Consider the following 23797-nt stretch of genomic DNA (forward strand, 5'->3'; position numbering starts at 1 on the left):
CAGTCCCAGATGGTGTCTACATTCAGCCCAGCAGCACTTTGGAAACTTACTTAGATAGCTGCCAAACTGTTGTTTACCTCCCTGCACTATCTGTCATAACACACGGCACTGGCCTTCAGAGTCTGAGGTCAAACACATGTCATAAATATTTTACATGATAATGAATTTTCTTTGTTATTGTCAAACATTTCTCTTTTCGTGTTCTTATGGCTGAGCTCTTTTAAAGAATTTTAAATTGTAATCTTGGATTTGCACTGTAAGTCCTCTTACTTGTTTTATATACAAGTTTCTTTCTACTTTTTTTTTCTTCTTCTTTGTTCTTGCTTTTAACTGTGTTTTAAATTTGTTTGTATTTTATGCTGTTTTATGCTGTTCTTTTTAAATGCTTTGTCTTTACGTAAAGCACATTGAGTTGCCTCTTGGTATGTAATGCGCAATTTACGTAAATAAAGATACCTTGCCTTGCCTCGTATAAATTCGTATTGTGCCGCTAGAGGTGAAATTCTTGTCCGGCGCAAGACGGACGAAAGTGAAAGCATTTGCCAAGAATGTTTTCATTAATCAAGTTCGATGCATTTTACCCCCCCCCCCCCCCACACACACACACTTTGAAACTGCCCTGGAATTGATTTACAGCATAGAGGGATACCTGCTCCTCCTCCAGCCTCTTCTGGGCCGTGTCTATATACTGCTGCACAGCCATGTAGATGAACTTATACTGGGCCTCCGTCTGCACCATGCCAGACCTCTGCTGCCGGACCCTCTGGATCGTCTTTGGGATGTCAATATCACAGTCTAGACCTGGAGCACACACGTACACGCACACATCCAGAAATTAGCACAGAGCACAAAGATCGGAAAAGTCCCGTCTGTCCCTTTGATGTCTCAGTTTCGTACCTTGTCGGTTTATAATATCGATGAGGATGTCGATGACGATAATGGTGCCTGTCCTGCCGATGCCTGCACTGTTGGGACAGCAAAGAGAAAAGTCAAATTCGGTGTAATTAAAACACTTTAATCATCATTCCTTTATTTATTTATGTATTTATTAGTTTGTATTCACAAGACAAGACAAGACAGGGTACAGATAAGGTGGTGGGGAAAAAAATAAATATTCTCTGACATTATAATGTCACAAATTTGCGAGAAAAAGAAAACTTGAAAGTGTGTGTGCGTTTTCTTTTTTTGTTTTAATCAAGGAATGAAACTCGTTTCTACACTCTTCAAGGTTGGAAGAGCAAAGGCACCATAATGATCTGTGATTCTGGGCTAAAATAACAAGCATTTCCTTATTGCTAAATCCAACTGAAAAGTAGAGATTGATGAGATCTTCCACTGCAGGCAGAATAAAAAACAAACCATCTCTGTCCAACCTTGCAAAGTGTAGACGTGTATCCTTCCTTGATTAAAAAAATAAATAAATAAACTCAGACATTTACCCCCCTCTCTTCCACCAAGTATTTATTTATGAGCATGTTAAAGAACATGTGGCAGTCTATAGTTGTGAATTATAGGTACAGTAATAAAGTGCTTTGAATTTGTTGCTGTGTCACAAATAGAATTTAGTTATATCACTCAGTCACTGTGTCATTAGTTGTAAATTACAAATTCAACACATGACATAGTTATTTGGCTAAATAAGTTTATCCAACAGTTAATTAATTGTTGAGGGAATTCATGTGATAAGAGAGAAAACAGACCCGTTGCTCATAGGAATGTGAAAGTTTGAGCCTTAATTATGGCGCTCTCAAGTGGCCAATTGACACCATGTTTGGTGAGCAAGGTTATTAGGTGTCCACAATTTTACCGTCTCATGTGAAGTTGAGTCAACACGACGAAGCACAGAATTAAATAAAAACAGCAACTTGTCTGTGTTTTATGTCTTGGTATAAGTTTTATCATTTCATCTGTGTTTTATGTCTCCATCTGTATTTTATGCTTCTTGCCTGTGTGAAGCACTTTGTGACTCCTTGCTCTTGAAAGGTGCCATATATATAAAGTTACTCACTTACTACTTTGTGGTTGGCCTGCTTCACAACCAGACTTAATTGCTGTTCTCTCTCTTTCTCCATCCTTCCTGTTGTCTAACTAATGTCCAACACACCCCCACAGGTAAAGGTCAGATGTTCTCCATGAGTGACAACCAAAGGTGGGTTATTGCACTCACAGGTCCTACAGCTTTGATTAGAGGTGAGGGCCACCTCTGTTTTGTTTGGGTCTTAGCGCTGGAGTGGTTTTCTATCTCCCCATTTGATATTTGTTTCATTTTTTTTTCTGTTTCATTTATGCTTCACACAAATTTGCTGCTGTAGGTATTATAAATACTCTTGAAACCTCTATAGAGCTATGCCTAAAGCATGCTTTAAAATATATTCTAGTGCTAAATGAAGGCGCAGTGTAACTACACAAAGGTCTCATTTTCTTTCCTCGGTGTGATGAAAGAAGAAAGTTTATAGTTGGTCCCAGAGAAAGCTGCCAGCCTGGAACAGCCTCTGAAAAGAGACTGACGGCTTCTTCTACGGCTTTTTTGTACGTCTTGAGTATCACAGTAACACAGCCCTCAGGTTTGTTTAATAAGGGGGCTGGCAGGCATTGTGTGTACACAAGCTGGGGTTTTAATAACTGTTGTTGTTGATATCAGCTTCAGAACAGTGTTGGCACATCAGCTCGCTTATTTTCTCTACCTGACACACCAGTAATTAACTTATAGCCCAGCCTCAGGCTTCTCTAAGCATCCTAATGTGAAACAGCGTCCGTCGCCTCAGGTCGTACCTGCAGTGGACGATGATGGGTCCAGTGTCTGGAATGGTGCTCTGCGTGCGGTTGACCTCCTCCAGGAACCAGAGCACACCACCAGGCTCGTTGGGCACCCCGTGGTCCGGCCAGCTCAGGTACTGGTAGTGCCAGATGTACCTCACAGGCTCCTTCTACAGCCAACACACAGCAGGAACAGATCATTAAAAACTAATTACTTATGTGTCTTATTAATGCATTAATGGGAATATTCATGCTGTGACGCTGCCTTCGGTAGTAACACACTTAGGATCTGGAACATGCCGCTCCCTTTGTATTAGGCAGCAAACTCACTTGACAATTTGAAGAATTCTTTAAAACCTATTTTTATGAATTTGCCTTTAATTGGTTATTTTAATGGTTGATTTTTTTTACACTCTTTCCAATTATTTCACTTCATAAAAGCTATTATTATTGTTTTTATAGATTAGCAGCTATTAGTCTCCTTGGTGTTTATCAACAGGCATAATCACAAAGTAAGAAACCAGTGGAAAATCCATCTTTACTCCAAATAAAACAAACACGAACAGGCTAAAAACAGGTTATAATTAATTCACGTGGGGTTCATCCTAAATATTCAGTTTGAGCATGACAGGATGGGGCTCGTGTAATAGAGCAGGTGGTTCAATACCCAGGCAGCTGTGTAAAACCTGTACCAAATCAAAACATTTACAGTAGATGCTGATTGGCTTTGGCTAAAAGACAACCTGGAACACCATTGACAGGAATAAACTCTGTCTTTGTTTTGACTTGACCTAGTGCTGCACTGTGTCTCTCTCTGGTCAGCTGCCATGTGCAGATCTGGCATCACAGTAGCACACAACACTGATGAGCATCCCTGAATGCTGCATCTGTGCAGAATGGGGATTGTGGATTCTGTTCTTACTCAGGAATTAATGCTTAGGACAGTATGGAGGATTACAGCATCCAGGGATCTTTCAGTGTGTGCAGGATAACATGTACAGGCTGCTGCTTTTACAGAAGACACAGTAACCTTGAATGGTGTGAAATATTACCAAATTAGTGCTTTTTTTTCCATCTTGGCTGTAATTCACCATCACACCTACAATGTGGCTTGACAGAGGCGTATATCAGAGATGGTCTTTGGTGAAGATATTACTGACTTGTCCTCAGACAAACTTCAGAGACAGTGCTCCACCATTGTGGCTTTATACTCCATAGATTATGAGCTTTTGACTGCACTTTCCACTGCAATTCTGCATTTTACTTTCACCATTGGCTATTTATTGTCACTCTTTGTACTTTTACTATTTATTACCTCAAACTCCTTAATTTAATTTTAATTGTTCTTTCTTTCTTTCTTTCTTTCTTTCTTTCTTTCTTTCTTTCTTTCTTTCTTTCTTTCTTTCTATCTATCTATCTATCTATCTATCTATCTATCTATCTATCTATCTATCTATCTATCTATCTATCTATCTATCTATCTATCTATCTATCTATCTATCTATCTATCTATCTATCTATCTATCTATCTGTCTAGAGTAGCTGTGTATAAGAAATGACATATGCACACCAGCTACAACAAGATTCAAATTCCGACTGTTGTGATCAAAAGTAAAAAATAAAAAAAAAGCTAATATTATAATCTGGTATAAAAGAACAACACTGCATCAGAGGGTTTTTATTGAAAGAAAACTAGAATTTTAAAAACAGGTTGTATGCTCTTTGCTCTCCACTCTTCGCAATCGGCCCTCGAAGCGTAAGCACAAGCTCGTGCTAGAGGATTGTGTGTGTGTTGTTATGTTTGTGTATGTGTGAGGTGTTAGATAATCTGACCCCAGGTCAGTGGGTCAGCTCTGACTGAGTACACGGCTCTTCCTACCCGGTCCAGACGGGTCACCTCCAGCTTCCTGAGGATGTAGTCTTGTGCCGGTCGCTCATCCACGTTCCTCAAGAGCACCTTCCCGAACTCCTTGGTGGCGTTTAGGTCCGGCCAGTAACGTACGCATTTGTTCTACATCAGAAAGAGAGAAAGCAGAGAGGGGGGGTGGGAGGGGGGGTGATGGGTATTAGACAATCTAAAGAACCAGCTCATCTCAAGCAGCTTTCCAATCAGCTTAACTGTCATACTATCCTTGTCAGCCGTCTCCCTCCCCTCCCCCACACCAGACACACACCCACATCAGCCCTACTACTCGCATCCAGCCATCTCTGTTATACTCAGCTAATGCCATCAAGTGCTGCATTTCATCTGGAAACACAGAACAAAATGTCTAATGGCGACGTAAAGGTGTCCTGACAGGATCAGGCTGCAGCTGTACGAGACACGCCGGTGTCTCCAACCCTCTGTTGTTCTCATTTGTCCTGTTATCCTCTGTTGCTCATTAAAGCACGTTGTGACCCATCTGCTGGTGAAAGCAACTTCCATATTAATTCCTCTTGACTGGTGTAGTGGATTTTCCCACGTGTAATGACTTAGATTTGGGGGGTTTTCGCTCTCATTCTTGCAGAGCGCCTCTCACTTCATGAGTCTCCATCATTACAAGCAATCAACAGCAAACAGCCCAAAGCAGTGAAACAACAGAGAAACCATTTAGAAGCAAAAGCTGGAGAAACAAATTAAGAAAAAAAAAAAAAAAAACTGAGGCGGAAAAGAGCTGAGGAAAATAAAATGACTTGATTTAGAAAGAAATATACAGAAACATTTCTGCTTAATTGCCTTTCTAGTTTAACATTAAGGCACATATGAGAAATCACAATTCGACCGTAATGCAACATTTAGCTATACCAGTGAATATTTGCTCTGAACGCTCACCCGCCCTCTCTCTATCTCCTTTGTGGTCATGACGATGACGTGCGTGTTCTCCTGATACACCATCTTCCAGAAGTCAATGACCGTATTCTGCAGGCACCCCTGGGTGGCAATGAAGACTTTGCCCTCCTCCGTGTAGCGCCCCTCTTCATGCGTGCTCTGTACAGCACAAAGAGTAACACACTGAATAAAGCTTGTTCTCTTTACCAATAAAAGATAAGACACTGACAAAAAGTTGAGTTCTGCCAATAAAACAGGACATTTTCACCGAATGTTGACTGATAAATCTTAGTTTCATTAACTGATGTATGGCTACATCTCCAAAAAAGTGAATATTGTGGAAAAGTTATTTTTTGTTTTTGAACTTTCATATTTTCTAGATTTATTACAGGTAGGGTGTGATATGATGGTTTTTGCAGCATATAATGTAGGAATGGTAATTAAACCAAACTTGAAATGAAATACTCTAATATTTGGAGATACTGGATTTTGGATTTGAGCTTTGGGTAAAAAACCATCTGAATTAAAATTTAAAAAAAAAGGCTTCTAAATGTGATGCATTTAGAATATGTGAAGGTTTCACATTTTGAGCTTTCTTTTTTTGCTTGATAATAATCTGTTGTTGTTTTAATTGTGTGCTATTCTTATTCCTTTCCTCTTGCACTTAAATTCCTGCTTACTCTGTACATTCTAATTTTGGGGTGAATTCATGAAAATTTTTTGAAATGCTCCTGTATTTATCACTTTGGAAGCAAATCCACAGCAGTTTTATTTTCCCATAAAATCCATACGTTTGCTGAGTTTTGTTTTTATGAGGCACAGGTGTTGATACAGGTCTTGTATAATGCTGGAAAGACTCACTCTGATGTAGTTGGCATTGATGTAGTCTGAACCAGCAACATCTGGATCTGCTTCCCTGATTTCAACACGAGTTGTGTCGACTGAAAACACAAAATCAAACGGTCATTAATTCAACAAAATGTCAACGGTTTCCTGGAATTACATTCATTTTTTTCCCAAATCAAAAGTCAATTGATAGGCTGCGAGTTATCAAAAGTAAATCTTGACACTCTGCTGAGGCCTCTACGTTGCCTCTTGTCTATTTGTGTCACTGTTTCCACAGGAAGTTGGGGAGACAGGAAACGGCAGGTTGCTGCTTGACTCACAGGGGAGGATATTCTTGTATCTGTTTTTACTCTTGTTTTCTGGCTTCTGGCCTTCTTTCCGGGGATATAGCAGCTTGCACTCCTGCTGCTGAAGTACCTGATAGTTGATGACACAAGAAAAAGCAGAATAAGAGGAAAATTATAAGGCCCTCCAGATTCTAAAAAAAGCATAACCACCATAATGCAACTGCCAATCCTGAGGTCATTTCTGCACAGCAGGGGTCACCATCGAGTGCAAGAACATGAAAAAAAGGTTTTCCACTCAACAGCTAGCATTCAGCACAAAGTTCCCTTGAAATACAAAGAAGACTCTAAATCCTTTCATTCATACTCATTTTGAATGCATGTCTGCTCACGTAGGGGTCGAATAAGTTGACCAACAACAGTATTAACCTACAGCTACAACCAGTTGCATGGTGTAAATACAAAGCCCCACAGACTCGTTAATATCTCTGCACAGTTGATGAATTGATCTGCAAATAGTCTATGGAGAAAGAATATGAATCTGATCGACATACAGATGCTGTCCAATCTGCCCTTAAAGAAATTTAATTTATGACATATATACCCCCATAACAGCGTGATTCTACCATATATGTTCACCTAAATTACTGTCATGCGTAAATACGTCCTCTGGAAAGATGAAAATATCAGCTAATGACAAATAGGTAATACCCATAGTAAAATATGTACATGTACTGTACATATGTTAAAAAATATCTCTATTAATGATTTTTCATATTGTTTACTATGTTGCTACCATACATGGTAACCATGTAAAACATTATTTAAATAACATACATGTACTTATAGAAAATGTATATATTAATATATGCATTTCTTTAAAAATTCTCAGTCATTTTAAATATTTCTTTTCTCCTGGGAGACATACATATGTAATTGATATAACATATGGCTACAATTTAAGCATAGATAAACATAAATATTTTATGTTTATTTATGCTCGCGCTATGGGCAAACATAGTAGTCAATATATGACATTATTCCAATTTTAAATAGATTCTATGTAAAAATTCTACATTTGTTTTTATTTTATATGCACATATGTCATATAGAAATTCAATATTCATTTGTTTTATGTTTTATATTATTTTCATGATGGAAAATTGTTACATTATGACGTAGCCCAAGTTGCTAACTTGTTAACGTGTTTACTAGTTCACTATAAACAGGAAAAAAGATGCCAAGTCAAACTCCATATTTTGTCATGTAGTTATGACTTGTTATATCTGTCATTGCCCTTAAATTGATTAAAAAAACATGTAGTTATTATTATAAAGACAAGGTATTATCCTCAGACAAAACAAACAAATCAGTGGAAAGTACTCAGCTGTAAACTGACATAAATTAATCTGAACGAGTAAATGCAGACATGAGGGAATAAGATGACATTTTACATGACACTTAATTGCTGTTATGGGAAATGCTGTGTACTTATGGCAACACTTTGCAATACATCACTAATCAGCTGTATAAAAGCTCAAAGACTTCCTGGGGAGGACGGCACTCAAAAGGGTAATTATTTTTCTAAGTGCCAAAATTGCACATCTCTCAAATGAAGAAGAACTCCAATTTGACCATCAATATTAGCTCAATAACAATATTGCATATAAGGGACAGGAATAATTCTGGCTTTGACAGTTTTGAAGCTACATACCTCAAATTCTTCCCAGAATCCTTGTTTGGGTTTCTCAGAGTTGTCTGCTACTTTGTTGAGCTCTCGTACCCGGTTCTCAATGTTGGCTGCATTTATCCTTGTGGCATTAAACGGCTGTTGTTGTCATGTTGGAACAGGGAAATTAAATTTGTCAACACAACAAAATAAGTTTTCTAAATTTAAAAAAACACAATTAATATTTTCACCCATGGCTTCATGTGACTGTCTATCAGCAGGTTTTGGTTGTTCTATTTGTTAACTTTCTCTCCTGTACCTGTTTGAGATGCACTACGATGCCACTTTTCTCCACCATGGGGTTCTTCTTGTAGTGATCCACCAGCTCAGCCAGGGTCTCAAACCTCTCGCCTCCGCCCACGTCGTATTTACCGTCCTGCTGAAGACAAACATCAACATTTCAGCTGTAGATCTGAAGAGTTCTTAAAATGTTAAAACCAATTCTGCTAAAAAAAAATACATCAGTGAATGCACCAGCAGGTCTCTGAGGTGAACTTTGGGAGTCTGTGTATAACCAGCCTCCAGGCTGTCTTAATCCAGTTTAACAAAATATAAATCTAGTTTTCTTTATAAGTGAAAGGGCCCGAACTGAGTGAGCTCACCTGGTAACGAATCATAACATGGGTGACCTTGGTCTTGCGATCAAGGTTTTCATGTTTCTCCTCGTTGGTGAGAACGGAGAGGACGAAGTCGCCTGGTTTACTCTGGCTCTCCCGCACCAGGAAGCTGCCAGCCTTGCCTTTGTCCGTGAGCAGTTTTTCTGCATCTCGACCTGAGAGGTGTCCATGGTACCACCTGTAGATGAGAGGGAGGACAGACTGTGACAAACTGAGCGTGAACAGCAAAAACTGGGTGGTCCAAAGCGCAGCTTGTGCTAATTTCTCCTCCTCACTGGATTCCTGTCAGTTTCACGATCCAATTAATATTTTATTACTTGTTTTTAAAACCTCAAAATGGGCTGGCATCATTATACCAGTCTGATTTGTTGTTCCCCCTTCTTTCAGTCAGAACGAGGAAGTCCACCTCCAAGTGTCTCTTTATATTAGAACCTCTCAGTTGTTGTTCTTCTTTTATATTGGATTTTAGGCTTGTACAGCACTTTGTGCAGCATTTTTTTTTAATGTGTTGTAAATAAAGTCTGACCTTGACCTCAAAATGTTAAAATTAGAACAGAAGTGTGCCCAATAATATTTGCTGTATGTGACTAGGTTTAAACAATATCACATAGTCAACACAGCAAAAAAAAAAAAAAAAGATATATACAGTATATAAATCAAACAACAACAATGCTCTCCTGAGGCAGTTTGTAAATCCCTATGCCAGAGTGAAAAAAAAAGATGTTCAGGACAGCATCAAAACCATTTTACTGTGGCCACCATGTCATATTAGCTTGCTGTGCCTATTAGAGTGAAGCTACACCATATAAAAACATGCAGCTGACAGGTCCTGTTCACAAACACACAGTGAACATCTGCGTTCATTATTTTAGATCGGCTGCGTTCGCTGTCTGCTTCTCCAACTCCCGTGGAGATCAAGATGCTCCGCCTCGGGCTAGATGTGGTTTCAAGTTAGACGAATCATCAAGACGAGTGAGAGGAGCTGAGGCAGAGACTTGACCAAATGAGGGGGAGGACAAGCATTATGCTTCCTGCCTCAAGGGAAAAAAATGTTTTATATTGTAGCTTTAGGGTTTAAGATAATGTGGATCTATATGTGCAGTGGAGAATCAAAGTGTCTCTTACACTGTTGCAGCCTCACTCAGTTGCTGACATGCAGCTGATGAAACCTGCATGTCTGTGTTTCTTTCTTCTTTTTTTTCCTGTGTGGTGAGGGAGGACGTGTAGGAGGCTCTGACAACACATGTATGTAGAATGGAAAAACCACATAAACCACAGCCATAGATCGCAAGTTGTTCGTACACCTGAATAGAAACTGGCATGTACACACTGCAACGTGCAGATGTGTAGAACAAGTCAATGTACACACCCAGCTCAGTAACATAACAAGCTGAAAAGTGATGATGTGAGTAAATGATGATAAAAAATGTAGCTTTCCAAACTGCTTCCTGTATGTGTGTGTGTGTGATTCCTGGCTAATACACCAGCTGTCTCAGTCTCTCATTTCAAAGGTAGTGTGTAGGTGTGACGAGGCGTCCAACCTGTGTAGAGAAGGTTGTCAGCATGTGGCTACTCGGCGAGCGTAAACACAAACAGCAGCACCACCCACTTATTTTGTCTGAAGATGCATTTGGGAATATGACACTATTTATGCATATGGATGTACTGTAAAGTGCATCACAATTTAAATCATGGATGTGGGCGCATAGAATAATGCATCCTCTCATAAGTCTTTTGGTACATAATTAATGATTTTTTTCCCTGGTGCCATAGTATTAAACAGTCAGACCAGAACAATAATGTATTACAACGTATGTATGCCAATAAACTCTATCCAGTGTACTGAACATTATACAAGATTTTGCTTTTTTAATAATTAAATAATTCATTTATATTTATCAGCTAAAGAAGATTTTTTTTGTTTTCTATTTTTCAAGTGTTTTCCTATCTGTTCCACCAGAAGATAGTTTATTGCACTAATCACCATTTTGATGATTTTATGTATTACTGTATCTTTCATGCGGTGATACGTACTGTCATATCATGGTGATGGCTCAAAAGGTTCAAGACAGAATTTTAAGAGACATACGTAAAGTGTAGTCAAGTGCACCCTGCCCTGTGAACTTTGGGTGTGTCGAGCACACTCACACTTTTAATGGACAGACACTCCTGACAGTCTGATGGTAGTCTTGGAGAGAGGTCTAGATTCAGACCCCGCCCTATTCAGTCTAGATTGTAATAGTAATAAAAAAATTGTATAAATGGTCATAACAATATATTTAAAATTCAGAAATAAAAGCTTTCATAAAAAATGAGTTTGACTGCAAATGCCTGAGCCCTTAACTAAAAAAGCAGAATACCAGGGCAGCCAGGTTAACAAGTGGTTAAAAGGAGTTCTTGATGTAGTTCCGGGCCAGATCATACAAGACTTTACAACTTAATAATAACATTTTAAAATCAATACAAAAAGTAATTGGTAACCAGTGGAGGGAGGCTAAAATTGATGTAATGTGATCCTGTTTCCTGGAGCCCATTATGATTCTAGCAGCTGCATTTTGAACTAATTGATTTCTCTGCTTTATTTCAAAAATGGTTCCTGACAATCTGATAATGATCCTGACATGATCCACAAATAAATCAGTATTAACACTCTTCCACACTCAAACAGCCTCTAATACAACAGACTCATTAAAAAGCCGGTTACCTGGTGTTTCGGATGGAGCCACGTGGGGAGCCTAAAAAGAATGGACTCCCCCTGAGAGTGGTATTTTATTAGTCATTCATTGTGTCAAGAAACCCACACACAGGGTGATTTGCCGGTGAAACTGTAGAGTTATTAATCAAAACGACATGTTTGCTGTGCACACGAGCACAGAGGTTTCTGTGGTTGTCTTGCAACAGTCTGACGCGCGCTGCACAAACTTTACCCGTCGGAACCGTACGTAACTGCAGCTCGACAGCTTGCAGCATAAGTCCTGTTAGAGACTGCAGACAGGACAGATGTATGGTGGCCCTGAGAGCTCAGTGCACTGCAACTTCAGGAAACACATAACAAAAACACAACACACCGTTTCCAGGGGACACTAGAAAATGATGATACAGACTGGGACCCACTTTGAGTTTGAGTTTGAGCAATAATGCTCATGAATGTATTATAATACATCAACAGAAAGAGAAAGAGAGAGTGATATGCAGCAACGAGCCACAGGTTGAACTCAAACCTGGGCCCTAGTGAACCAAGGAGGTGACTCTACATCACTTTTTAGTCTCAACTGGAAACTTTTTCTGTTGTGTTCTGGCTGCTTGCTGCTTGTGGGTTGTGAAATTGAAGTTTTCGTTTTGTATATACTTGTATTTTTTTTTTTTTTAAGTTGCAGTGAGTTGGTCTCTCAGGGCCACTGAACAGATGCCACCTCTGCTTTCTTCAGATGCATGTAAAGAGAGTCGCTAGAGGAAAGGGAAAGCCTTTGGTTCAGTAATCTGGATTCTGTGTGGCTGCTTTAATATAAAACAAATAAAGAATAAAGTGACCGAAATAATGTGGAAGAAAAATGCAACTATACATTTCGTGGTTTCCCCCTAAAGTCTTTTAGCGCAACTCTGCAACACTGATCTGGTCTCTGTGGGTTCAACAAGCACGAAATTAAAATTTAAAACATAATGTTAAATTTAAAGGGAGTCATGCCTTAAATCAGATTAAAAATTTACATCACAAGTATTCAGCATTGTTCTGTGCAGGGGGAAAACTGCCTCACAAACAGCATTTAGGCCATAACAGGATGCAGTAACTGCTCTGAGAGCTGCGTTAATAACATTTCTCAGGTGGTTTCACTGCTTCTCCTGGAAGATTGAAGCTTTACAGGCCGACACCCCTGAAGCTGTGAGAATAAAAATAACTGGATCTGTAACTGTGTGTAGTTTTTATTAATTCAGATAAAACAGCAACATATTGAGCTTTCGTATTTGCACGGCGTGGGCGGCAGTGTGCGAGTGTGTCAGCACCTCTCTGACGTGGGGTCCTTGCAGTTGAGTGGGTACTTGAGCTCGATGACATGTCCGTTTCTCTCGCGCAGCAGATCCTGTTGTTCTGTGTAATACTGCACCAGCTCAGCCAACGTGGCAAACTTCTCGCCCCCGTACAGGTCGTAGTAGTCGCCCGAGTTCTGGATCTTAATGTGGGTCACCTCATCGTTGCGCCTGCACAGGAAAAAACAAAACAAAACAGTAACTCAGTGTGTTATCATGCATGTCAACAGAGGTGGACTCATTCCAGAGAAGCACTCAGCATCTTTCTGTTTGTTTGTGTTTTTCATGTGTTCTTGTTCCCTGCGCAGATATTTAAACAGCGGATACACACATACACGCTGCACACACACGCGCACGCACACAAACAGCCACCCACACAGCTCACACAGCATATATTCACACAAACAAAATCAGGACCATACACACTTTGTCGCCCACACTCACGGAGCATGAACGCGTGTGACTATATAAATGTCCACCTCATCAAGCCATCTGCTCCCAGTTTAAGACACTGAACCTTATTTTCTTAAGACACCTTGATGAACCTGCCAGTGTGGTGACGTCTTTCATTTGTCCTCACACCTACAGCACATCTATCTCCCTTATTCTGTCTGCAACTCTTTCATATCTCTGCAACGCTGAGGCTTTACTTCTAAGGCTTTAAGTATAAATATAAACTGTACAGTATAATAAAATAGCTTTGACCTTTTCTGTCTGTGCCAAAATTGGAACAATAAAATAAGCCGCAAGCGAAAAACGAAAAAGTGACACAATGCAGGAAAAAGCTGCAAAGACGCAGTGATTTGAAAAAAAAAAAATACTGATCCATTTTATCGCACGCAGAATATTTTTCACTTTGACTTCTGTAAACAAAGCAACACAAATCTTCTCACGAGGGATCATCCCTTTTTTAATACTCTGTAGTTTTCATATCTAATTCATTGGGAGGAAGGCCGCATTGTGATTGCAGAACAGTGGCAAAAAAAAAAAAAAGCACGCAGCTGCCGAGCTCAAAGACTGATAAGCCAGAAAACATTTGCTACCACTTTGCATATTCAAAGTCCTCTGGCTGGTTTGAACAGGTGCACACAAATGAGAACACACACTTAAACACACACTTACATACTATATCTATGTAGTTTTATTCTATAAGAAATCTGCCTGGGACAATTGAAGAACAAGATGCGGCTTAACAGCTCCACTACATCTATGTAAGTCTACTTTTACATTTTCCATCTCCTGTGACGCTGTTAAACATGTTTCTTTATCAGAGACAAACAAAAAGTCCTTCAAACATATTAAGTACAACGACACACAAGCACACAACAGTTTCAGGGACCACAGGGGAGTTGACCAGACAGTCCAGGCTGAGATACAGTAGTGTCTCCCTCTCTCTCTCTCAAACTGATTATAAGCTAATGGTCGTATCAAATGGCACAAATCCTATTTCCTTCCATCACTTTTGTTGTTGTTCTCTTAACTTTCACGTTTCCTTTTTTCTCGCTTTCCAACTTCCCACTCAACATAAATGCATTGCTCCATTTGTGTATTCAAAACTCCCTTAATCCATCTCTCTCTCTTCCTCTCTCTCACTGTTTCATGGTAATTGCTTTACGGCTCTATTAGTGCCTGTTGGCAGGGTGCCCCAGGTCCATGGCCCTGTTACAGGCCCCTCCTCGGCTCTTGGGCCAAAGCCCCTTTTCTCTCAGAGTTTAACACCATTAACCATTAGATTTTCATTCAGCCGCACTCCGCCCTCCTCTCCTGCTTTCCCTCTCTCAGACACTGATAATAACCATAATGGATTCATTACAGTCAGATAGCCGTCTTTACAGTAAGAGTTCAGCATCATGTCTGCTCAGTGCTCACCACTGTCTCTTCCCATACATGACAGATGAGCAACACTAACATGATTCATCAATTTCATTTTTTTGCCATATCTATGATTGAATCTTCCTGACACAGAATATTTTATGATGTCCACATCTATCGGTGAAGTTTTCCTCCTTCCCATAAAACATCCAACTTTGTACCTTAATTAGATACAACCTAATAAACTAGCAGACAGTCCAACAACAGACACGTGTGTATAAATCTTACAAAAGACAAATCAAGTTCAGTACATACATTATGTAATGAATTATCATTCATAAAACTATCCACAAATAGCCTAGCTGTGTGGCTAAACATAGAAAGAAATTAGTCTTTGTCCCTGTGGTGGTTCCACACTGTCCACAAAGCACTAAAATTAAGAATTACAAAAAAAAGAAAACCATCCAGGCCCATGGCTCATTTTTATATAGTAGTCTTATGGATTATTACCAGCTCAAAAATGAGACAGATTTTCCCTATATTTAGATGCCATTTAATCCCATTGCTGACATCAAATTCAACCCTCAAATACGGGTAGCAGTGTAATCCCTGTAGGAAGTTTAAAGGCTCATATTCGTGCTCGACGTTAGATACGGATACAAATGAAGCCGTCTGTCTGTGCTCTGCAATCATTTCCTCTGTATTTCTGAATCTTCTCTGAAAGCTGATGGAAATGAACAGAGCGATGTCACCAGGAAATCATGGAGGCAGCATAGCCGAAAGGTCAAGCACGATACAACTGTAGGACACCACACCGAAGTTTTACACATGGAACTTTTTGAAAAGAGGTTGTCAGACATTTGGAATATGTATGTCACCATCAGACGCAGGTCCAAACTACAGTACAGGTGCACTGACACTGCCATGTTTGTTGTTGTGTGGAAAACATCTAGCAATTATGACTGAAGCCCTTGTTAATCAGAAAAAAAAACATTAGGATCAAAGAATCCCATCTACTGTGATGATGGATTGGACACATCACTTTTTCTCATGGTATTAACGTGTGCTTCCTGTAAAACCTTCAAAAGTTGAGGATGTAGCATAAAACTTATGAAGTTGTTCCTCTTTACTGAGCAAAGTTCTGCATTTTTAAATCAAGTCCTTGTGTGTGTTCGCACCAACATCCTGGTGATTGTTTCACCTGCAAAAGCCTGATTCAGCATTCAGACATTCTTCTCACAAGAAGTTAGATTAGTCTCTGATTTACTTTGTTCCACAGGAAATATAAAAGTTTTACCTTAAGGCAAAAAATAAAAAATTTAACTAGAATTTTTTAGCGTGACAACAGGAAAACAGAATTATACATCTAGTATAATAAGGTGCAGTCAGGCAGTCTTTACAGTGTATTCAATGTGGTGGTGCCATGGTATCCTGCTTCATTGAAAAAACAAAGCAGCAGAGCTGAGCAAGATAATCTTGTCCTTGATTATCTATGAACTGGTTTGCATTGATAGGACTGACTGAGCGAAGCACAAACTTGTACATAACGTCACATAGTCATTTACAGGGACGCTCTACCGGACCACAGCTTTGATATTTTGCTGCAGATTAATGGACAGAGCAGCGTATACATCATATCTATTAGCAGAACTAGACAGGGTACAGACTCCTGCAAAATAGTAGGTTTTAGTAGTAAACAGCATTTAGATCAGTGCAACTGAGCTAATTTATGCCCTGATAAGACGAAGCACACAAACATGGACAACTGGGAAATGTGTTGCTAAAAAATGCACATATTTATGCATGTACAAAGTCTAAAATATACAAATTATTGCTTGCTTTGCCCTGAAGCAATAGTCATGCATGCAATAGTGTTCACTCAATACAGGCTGACACCACTGAGAAATGCCTTTTAATGCTGCCAGTCCACTTATCAAATTAAGGTTGATGAAGTTTTAGCCTGTATTTCAGTTCCACTTTTCATTGAAGGCTGGCTAAATGGTAGAGATTATAATGGTCAAATAAGATGAAAAAAATGTGTTGTAAAATCCTGACCTGATACGCTGTGTAGAACCACACATACACTACAGTAAACGCATCATCTGGTCAGAAAGTAAACATCTTTTTTTGCCATCTGTTTTCTCCAATGCAGTCGTCTCAGTTTTATGGTCTGGACGATTTGAGACCAGAGGCATTCACAAATTCAGACAACCAAGAAATCTCACTGTCATCTTGTTTGCTCATAAACAGTAGCAAATATCCCAGCTTGAGGCAAAAAAAAAAGAAATTACCTCTATGACGATTGAATGGAAACAAGATATCACAAGGAAAAACAGTGGAAATGTTTTGCGCTGTTCTAAAATCACTCCTGCTTTCATACAAACTCTTCTGTGACATTTTTAATATGGACATTAAAAAAAAAAAAAGGCGTCACAACATCTTTTTAAAAAAGATGTAAAACAGCTCTGGGATCATCAGACTCTGAAAGTTTAACATCCCGCGATTGACTTGTTTTAGTTGTTCTATCTTCTTTTATTTAACAACCACAATGAATAATTCACAATGAATAATTCACTGAGAAACAGTTTTGTTTTCCTGATGCTATCTTTGCACATGGATTATAATTGTTCTGGACTGCTTGCGAAAAGCTGAGAGAAAACCCCTTTTTGCATTATATTCATGTTTTCATTTTTCTTCATTTGTTTCTCTATTTGTCTTCAAATGTGGTCAGATATGCATCCAAGTCACAATGATGAACAAACACCTTCTATTTTAATAACACACAAATCACTGTATTGTTTGTGTCCATACTGAATGCATCATCAGAATACTCACAGTGCAGGTTGGAAAAAGAATATCAACCCCTCGTCTAATTGACATGAACAAAGGTTACCTCTAGTCAGGAGTTAATGAACCTGGAGTCTTGTTTGTTCACATGAAACATCTGCTAATGTGAACCAGGCCTCACAAAACAGATCTCAGAAGATCTGTGGTTATGAACTGCTGAGGCTGGAAAGGGTTAGAAAGTGTTTTTTAAGAGTTTAAATATTCATCAGCCCACAGTTAGTCTCTATAAATGGAGATGATTTAGGTATGTGGCTACTCTACACAGAAGGGGGCGTCCGGCTAAGACAACTACAGAAGCTCAGTGCAGAATCAGTGAGGTAGGAGTGAAACCCAGAGAAGATTTAAAGACCTAGACTGATCATTGGAGCTGATTAACATCATGGTGTCCAGCCATGGACATCAAGGAGGAAGCTGCTGCTCTCCAGATAAAAAAATCTGGGCTCCTGAAGTTTCTCAAAGAGCAACTTGAGTCTTAACAACATTAATAATGTTTAAGGAGTCTAAGGAAAATACAAAACACTGTTTGTGTGATATTAGCTTGAGCATAGTGTACTTATCTAGTTGTTACTTAGAAGAAGCTCAGATCACGGTATGGCCAGTTGATGCAGAAAGATGTCCGAATTCAAAGGTTTACTTTTTTCTCCTGCCAGTGCCACTACAGGATTGTTACAGTAGCTAGCGGTTAGCATTTTTTATGTACAGGGGGTGTGTGCTGGGTCACAATCTAGGAGCTGAATGATTTACATTAGGCCTATGTGATAAAACAAATTTATTTATGAATTCATATTCATGTTTTAGGTTAATTATATAAAAATGAAAATCTAGGTTTTCTCTCCTCCTCCTCCTCCGCTGCTTTTCAAAGGCTGTTGATTTTAAAGATAGCATAACCGACATATTTCAACATGTCAAACAGAGGCAGCAGGCGAGTGGGAGAAATGTGTCTCGTTACAAGATGCATAAGAGACACCACAGCTCACAAAAACTCTCAAAACAAGCAGGTAACAGCAGCTGAATCATCTCCTATTGCATATGACATGAAAAGCATATGGTGGAAAACCACTACTGATGCAGTCAAACTGAATATCATATATGGTATGGTGACTGGAAAAGCCACAACTCCCATCTGAAACCACATAGTGCACGCTAAAGATAAAAATGACATGCATCCCATAGATGAAATTGGCCATATCGCCCAGCCCTAGATTGCATCACACCAGCCCAACTAGATTGGTTATTAAAAAAGGCTCCTACTTTTCCTTGGCAATAAATAAATGATTCAGATTCCTTGGGATCCTTCCCTTCATGGCCAATCCCGAGATTCATTGTGAACCAGTAATGAAAGCAAACAACACAGAGACAGAAAGCCTGAGGATGACACTTTCAAAATGTAAGTGTTGTCTTTCAGCTCAGTTCAACAGCTAATGGTACAACAGTTAAAACCACAAGCCTTAAAACCTCAAGTTTTTTTTGTATATAAAAAGAAAAACATGGTGTTGTCAAGGTTGCTAGGTGACAGGAGGCATGTGGTAGACCAGATCCCCCCATTTTCGGTTTGTATCATGCAGTCTGTGATGGCTATGATGGGCTCGCCTTCATAGACCGTGTCTTCTGAATTGAGGTTATATCTATTTTGTTTGTCACTATTATTTCTACTATTTAAACTAACTCCATTGTTCGGGTGTTGTGTACTGTTTATGTATAAAAAGGAACACTATTTTGCACGCGTGCAGGAAAAGCAGAAACACTGACACAAACGTTTGCACGCAAAATGGTCATGGTTTGTTGTGTCTCTGGCCCTGTTGACATGCAGAGTCAGCTACACCTAATGCCACAATCAGCTGAGAGCATTAAACTGGGCCATGACATGATGAGGGAGGTCAGATGTCAGAAAAAATAAAATTTACTGCACATTCAACGCACAGAAGACACAGTGAGAAACAAACACTTGAGGGAAAAGTTAGTTTAAATACAGTTAAAATTCACAGAAGGACTTACAGTAATGATGGTGAAATGCTCTTTTACTTGACTGTGTAAACCTATAAATAGCTTGGCCTGCAGTGGAAACATATCTAAGTAAACCCTGGCAAGCATTATATAATACAGAGGCTAGGAGAAAATCCATTTGCTCTCTGTGGTAATTTGCCCTGCAAAATTCTCTCTTAAGATTGCCCTTAAAATTCCTCTGCAGGGTCTTTTGAGTGTATAAAGAGCATGAAAAATGACGGAGCAAACTTGACCAGACTGCTCCTCTTACAAAGTTGGACTTGGTTATAAATTATAGCTCAAGTTTTTCTGCGTCCAACTTTCTCCTTTCTCCTCTTTGAGTTTTAAGAAACTGAATTGATTAGATTTTCAAACCTCTCAAAAAGCTCTCATTAGCGTCTCAGGCTTCAGCCTCTGTGACGCTCCTGAACAGCGGATCCGTCCGACCCCTCCCCTCTCTGTTCACCTCGTGGAGCAGAAAAGAAAAGAGGTGGTGGAGATAAGAGGTGGAGCAGCAGAACAAGATAGATAAGACATAGAGAGAGAGAGAGGGAGAGAGAGAGAGAGTCCCTCAGCGTCCGTTACAATCTGAACATTCACAGTGACTGTCCTGCTTGTAATGGCCTTAGTAAGCTGAAACCTGGCTAATGACTAGCTAATTAGACTCTCCTCTGCACCGATAAGACACTGTGTGTGTGTGTGTGTGTGTGTGTGTGTGTGTGTGTGTGTGTGTGTGTGTGTGTGTGTGTGTGTGTGTGTGTGTGTGTGTGTGTGTGTGTGTGTGTGTGTGTGTGTGTGTGTGTGTGTGTGCGTGCATGTGTTCACAAAAAGAAATGGAAAATGAGTTAGGAAGAATGATATCCTAATTAAGTATAGCTTCTATAGATGTAATTATCTTCAGCACATTCTGATATGATCCATATGATTCATTTGCTTCTGTACAATTATGAAAACGGTGATTAAAAAGGTCAGTGTATATTTCCTATATTTTTCCCTCTAACAGATACAGGTGTTGCCCCCAGTAAAGTTGCCTAAGAAACAGCCAGTAGGATATATATTCACATTAATACCAATATTCACATCTGAGGGTGTATGGAAGGTTGTTTGTTTAATCTTCTGGGGAACATAATGAACACGTTTTATTTGCATGAATATAACTTTGTTTATATGGTCATGTTGAGACAAGCTGAGAAAATCAGCTGGAAATACTTATGTGGGGCTTAAAGGAGGTTTTAAACTTAATATCTTACAAGATGCCCTGAATAGACTAACTTTTTGGCTTCATTTTTTATTTTATTTTTTACATTTTGAACTGTATTTGTTTGTATAAACATTAAATAATATTGTTTATTTGTATTATTCTTTCTGACAACTTTGCACACCACACAACAGGAGGATTCACAGTTTGTGCAGAAAAAAAGGTGAGCATGCATGTGGAGTAAAAACAGACAAAAAGAGTAAGATTGACTCCAGCGGGTTAAATATCAGGCGAGTTTCACCTAACTTTCCTGGTGTTTCTGTATTTTATAGCTTTTGCACAGTTGAATCACAACAGTAGTAAAAGAAATAATAATAAAAACTCACCTGTATATATGGCTTCTAGTTTTACAAACAGAAAGGTACACACATAAATAGTGGTTAAAAAAAAAGAGAGAGATGGCAGCCATGTTTAAGTCTGTTTAACTGTTGCTGAACAGCAGTCAGTAGGACACTGGTTATTCTGGTGATTCATAAGTTACTGTAGTAAAGAAACAAAGTTGGGAAGTCTAATTTTCACTGTGGCACTGTGGAGACAACAACTCCCATGAACCCACACTATTTCACGCCGTCTTTTGTTATTGTTTTAACTGAGGGACCTCAAGAGGCAGGAGATATCGGCTGTGCGTTTAACAGTAATAACACCATTAGCTAACAGGTGTTCGGTGAAACTACAGCGTGAACTGAAGTGAGCAACGACATTTTATTATTCATGAATTTATCTCTTCATCAGTAATAATACGGTTTTTATTAATAAAACTCTGCTCCCACTCCTCCGTCCTCTTAGTTCAAAGTGAGGCTCTGCTATAGCCACTTGACCTCAGTGTGCCTGTGTGGTGTGTGTGTGTGTAAGTCTGTCAAAACCACAAATTATGGCCACAGCTCAGCCCACCAACCTTCCTGTGGTGTGTGTAATTTACAACACTCTGCCCTACACACAAACCACAGGCAGTGAAGGTCAAAGCCACCAGGTCCCTCACGCTTTAACATCATTTTAAAGCGTCTGCCTGTCAAACTACTCTGTTTCCTCTTCCTCTCCCATCTCATTCTCTCTCTCTCACACACACACCACACAATACACACATGTTGCCATGCATTGCATTTGGGGACATGACAGACTTAATTTCCTGGAAACTTACAATAAGCATAATTACCACCTGCCGAACCCTTTACCTCATTGACCATAACCACTGACCCAAATATACGTTTTTTTTCCAAATTGAGACCACACCTGGTCTTTAGAAATGTGTCCCCAATGGTAGCCTATATGACAGAAACACAGACGCACACACACACAGAGAAAGAAGCCTCTCCCTGCCCATGTCACCATGCCAGCTTGGCACAGAGTAACAAATGTGTTTGGACTTTCTTCCAGGCACTTGGGTGACTGATGCATCTCTTAAAAGCTTCCGTTGCCAGGGAAGAGCTGCTCCTCAAACTCCCCCTTCTGTATTTGTTTCCTGCTCTCCTTCCCTGTAATCACTGCAGCATGTTGTGCTGAGTCCTTCTTACCAGCAAGCTGTACATTTTCTGCAACACACCAGGGCTTCTCAATTAAAGAGATTAAGAGAAATGAGTCCCCCTCCCCCCCACCCTTTTTTTTTTTATTACTACAGTATATTACTACACTCAGTCCGGGTTTTTGGGCTCACTTCAGCTCCATCCTGCTGACCACATCAGAACGTTACCAAATCGCACATTCCTGATGTGTTATCTAACATATTCCTAGAAACACTCACACAAAACAACTTCTGTGCCATCTATTCACCCGCAGACAACATGTTACGTCACATGCAGACCCACGGGCAGCAGTCTCTGAGACTCTGAAGGTCTCGGCTGCTCCTCAAAGGTGAACTTGCCTCTTTAGCCAAACTGACACAGTCTCAGATCATTTATTAAAAACTGAGTGGCGGTCACAGAATTATTTTAGCTCAGATGTCGAGCGTCTGACCTTTGCACGCTTTAGTTTTGTTTGTGCTTGGTCATCCAGGCATTTTGACTGTTCATGAACAAAGTGCCAAAATGTAAATGTAAATGTCACAATGGTCAGATTGAATGTCAGATAATATAAACTATACCATGGTAAAGAAGCTGGGAGGCTAGTGTGACCATTTACATTTTAATTATCACTTCTGTGTAGCATCATTATCTGGTTAACAAAGCGAGTGTTCCTTTCATTTGTCACACAGACATGTTGGACATGCTATTTTTTTAATTTTATTATTATAGTATTGACAAAAGATGTTCAATGATTTTACTTTCTGAACATGATAATCACATTTTAACAAAACTGCAGTAGTATTGATCATTTTGATAAAAACATTTTGGTTTTTTGAGACTGAGGGAACTTGCTTACAGTTTTAAGCACAATTTTCCTAATTTGGCCGAAAAGTAAGAACCAGGAATTATTGTAGTTTGTGGGATTCTGTTTGGAGGAACCTTTTTAGAGGAAGGCACAAGTGATACAATGATTGGTTGAACATTTTTAAAGAACCTGTGTACTGTAGTCACACAGACTGCAGCTCATATCTTGGGACAAAAACATGGACAAATGGAGCGACAGTGAGTCACGTTTCCTTTCTGACATTATTACCATCAGTCCCATGACAACAAACACACACACAGCCCTAACCATGGCGTCCTCCATCTGACTGTTGTCATAGAAATGGTTGGTGTTTACATCCCCCTCGGTGTTCATACTGCCGGCGTAAATTTAAACAGAGAAAAGTCCTTAAAGAGTAACTATGTTGGGGCGCCGTTTAGCTCACTTGGTAGAGCTACCGCCCCATGTTGAGGCTACAGTCCTCACTGCAGGCGGCCCCGGTTCGAA

General features: G+C 39.5%; 1 protein-coding gene across 2 annotated transcripts in view; it reads right to left on the bottom strand.

Moving 5' to 3' along the window:
• ptpn11b (protein tyrosine phosphatase non-receptor type 11b) overlaps window positions 1-23797 on the bottom strand; it is a 46958-nt gene that overhangs the window by 6300 nt on the left and 16861 nt on the right. The window contains exons 3-13 of one of the 2 annotated variants that reach the window (XM_083976181.1): window positions 13045-13239; window positions 9028-9220; window positions 8685-8801; window positions 8411-8524; window positions 6733-6829; window positions 6428-6507; window positions 5570-5725; window positions 4637-4768; window positions 2773-2927; window positions 898-965; window positions 650-801 (exon numbers count right to left, since the gene is read on the bottom strand). In XM_083976181.1, coding sequence (XP_083832307.1) covers window positions 650-801; window positions 898-965; window positions 2773-2927; window positions 4637-4768; window positions 5570-5725; window positions 6428-6507; window positions 6733-6829; window positions 8411-8524; window positions 8685-8801; window positions 9028-9220; window positions 13045-13239 — 1459 coding nt within the window. Of the gene's footprint in view, window positions 1-649; window positions 802-897; window positions 966-2772; window positions 2928-4636; window positions 4769-5569; window positions 5726-6427; window positions 6508-6732; window positions 6830-8410; window positions 8525-8684; window positions 8805-9027; window positions 9221-13044; window positions 13240-23797 lie in introns of both variants that reach the window. The other variant, XM_083976180.1, reaches the window with a different exon arrangement.

Source organism: Trachurus trachurus (assembly GCF_905171665.1).
Source record: "Trachurus trachurus genome assembly, chromosome: 7".
In the NCBI taxonomy this organism is placed as follows: domain Eukaryota; kingdom Metazoa; phylum Chordata; class Actinopteri; order Carangiformes; family Carangidae; genus Trachurus; species Trachurus trachurus.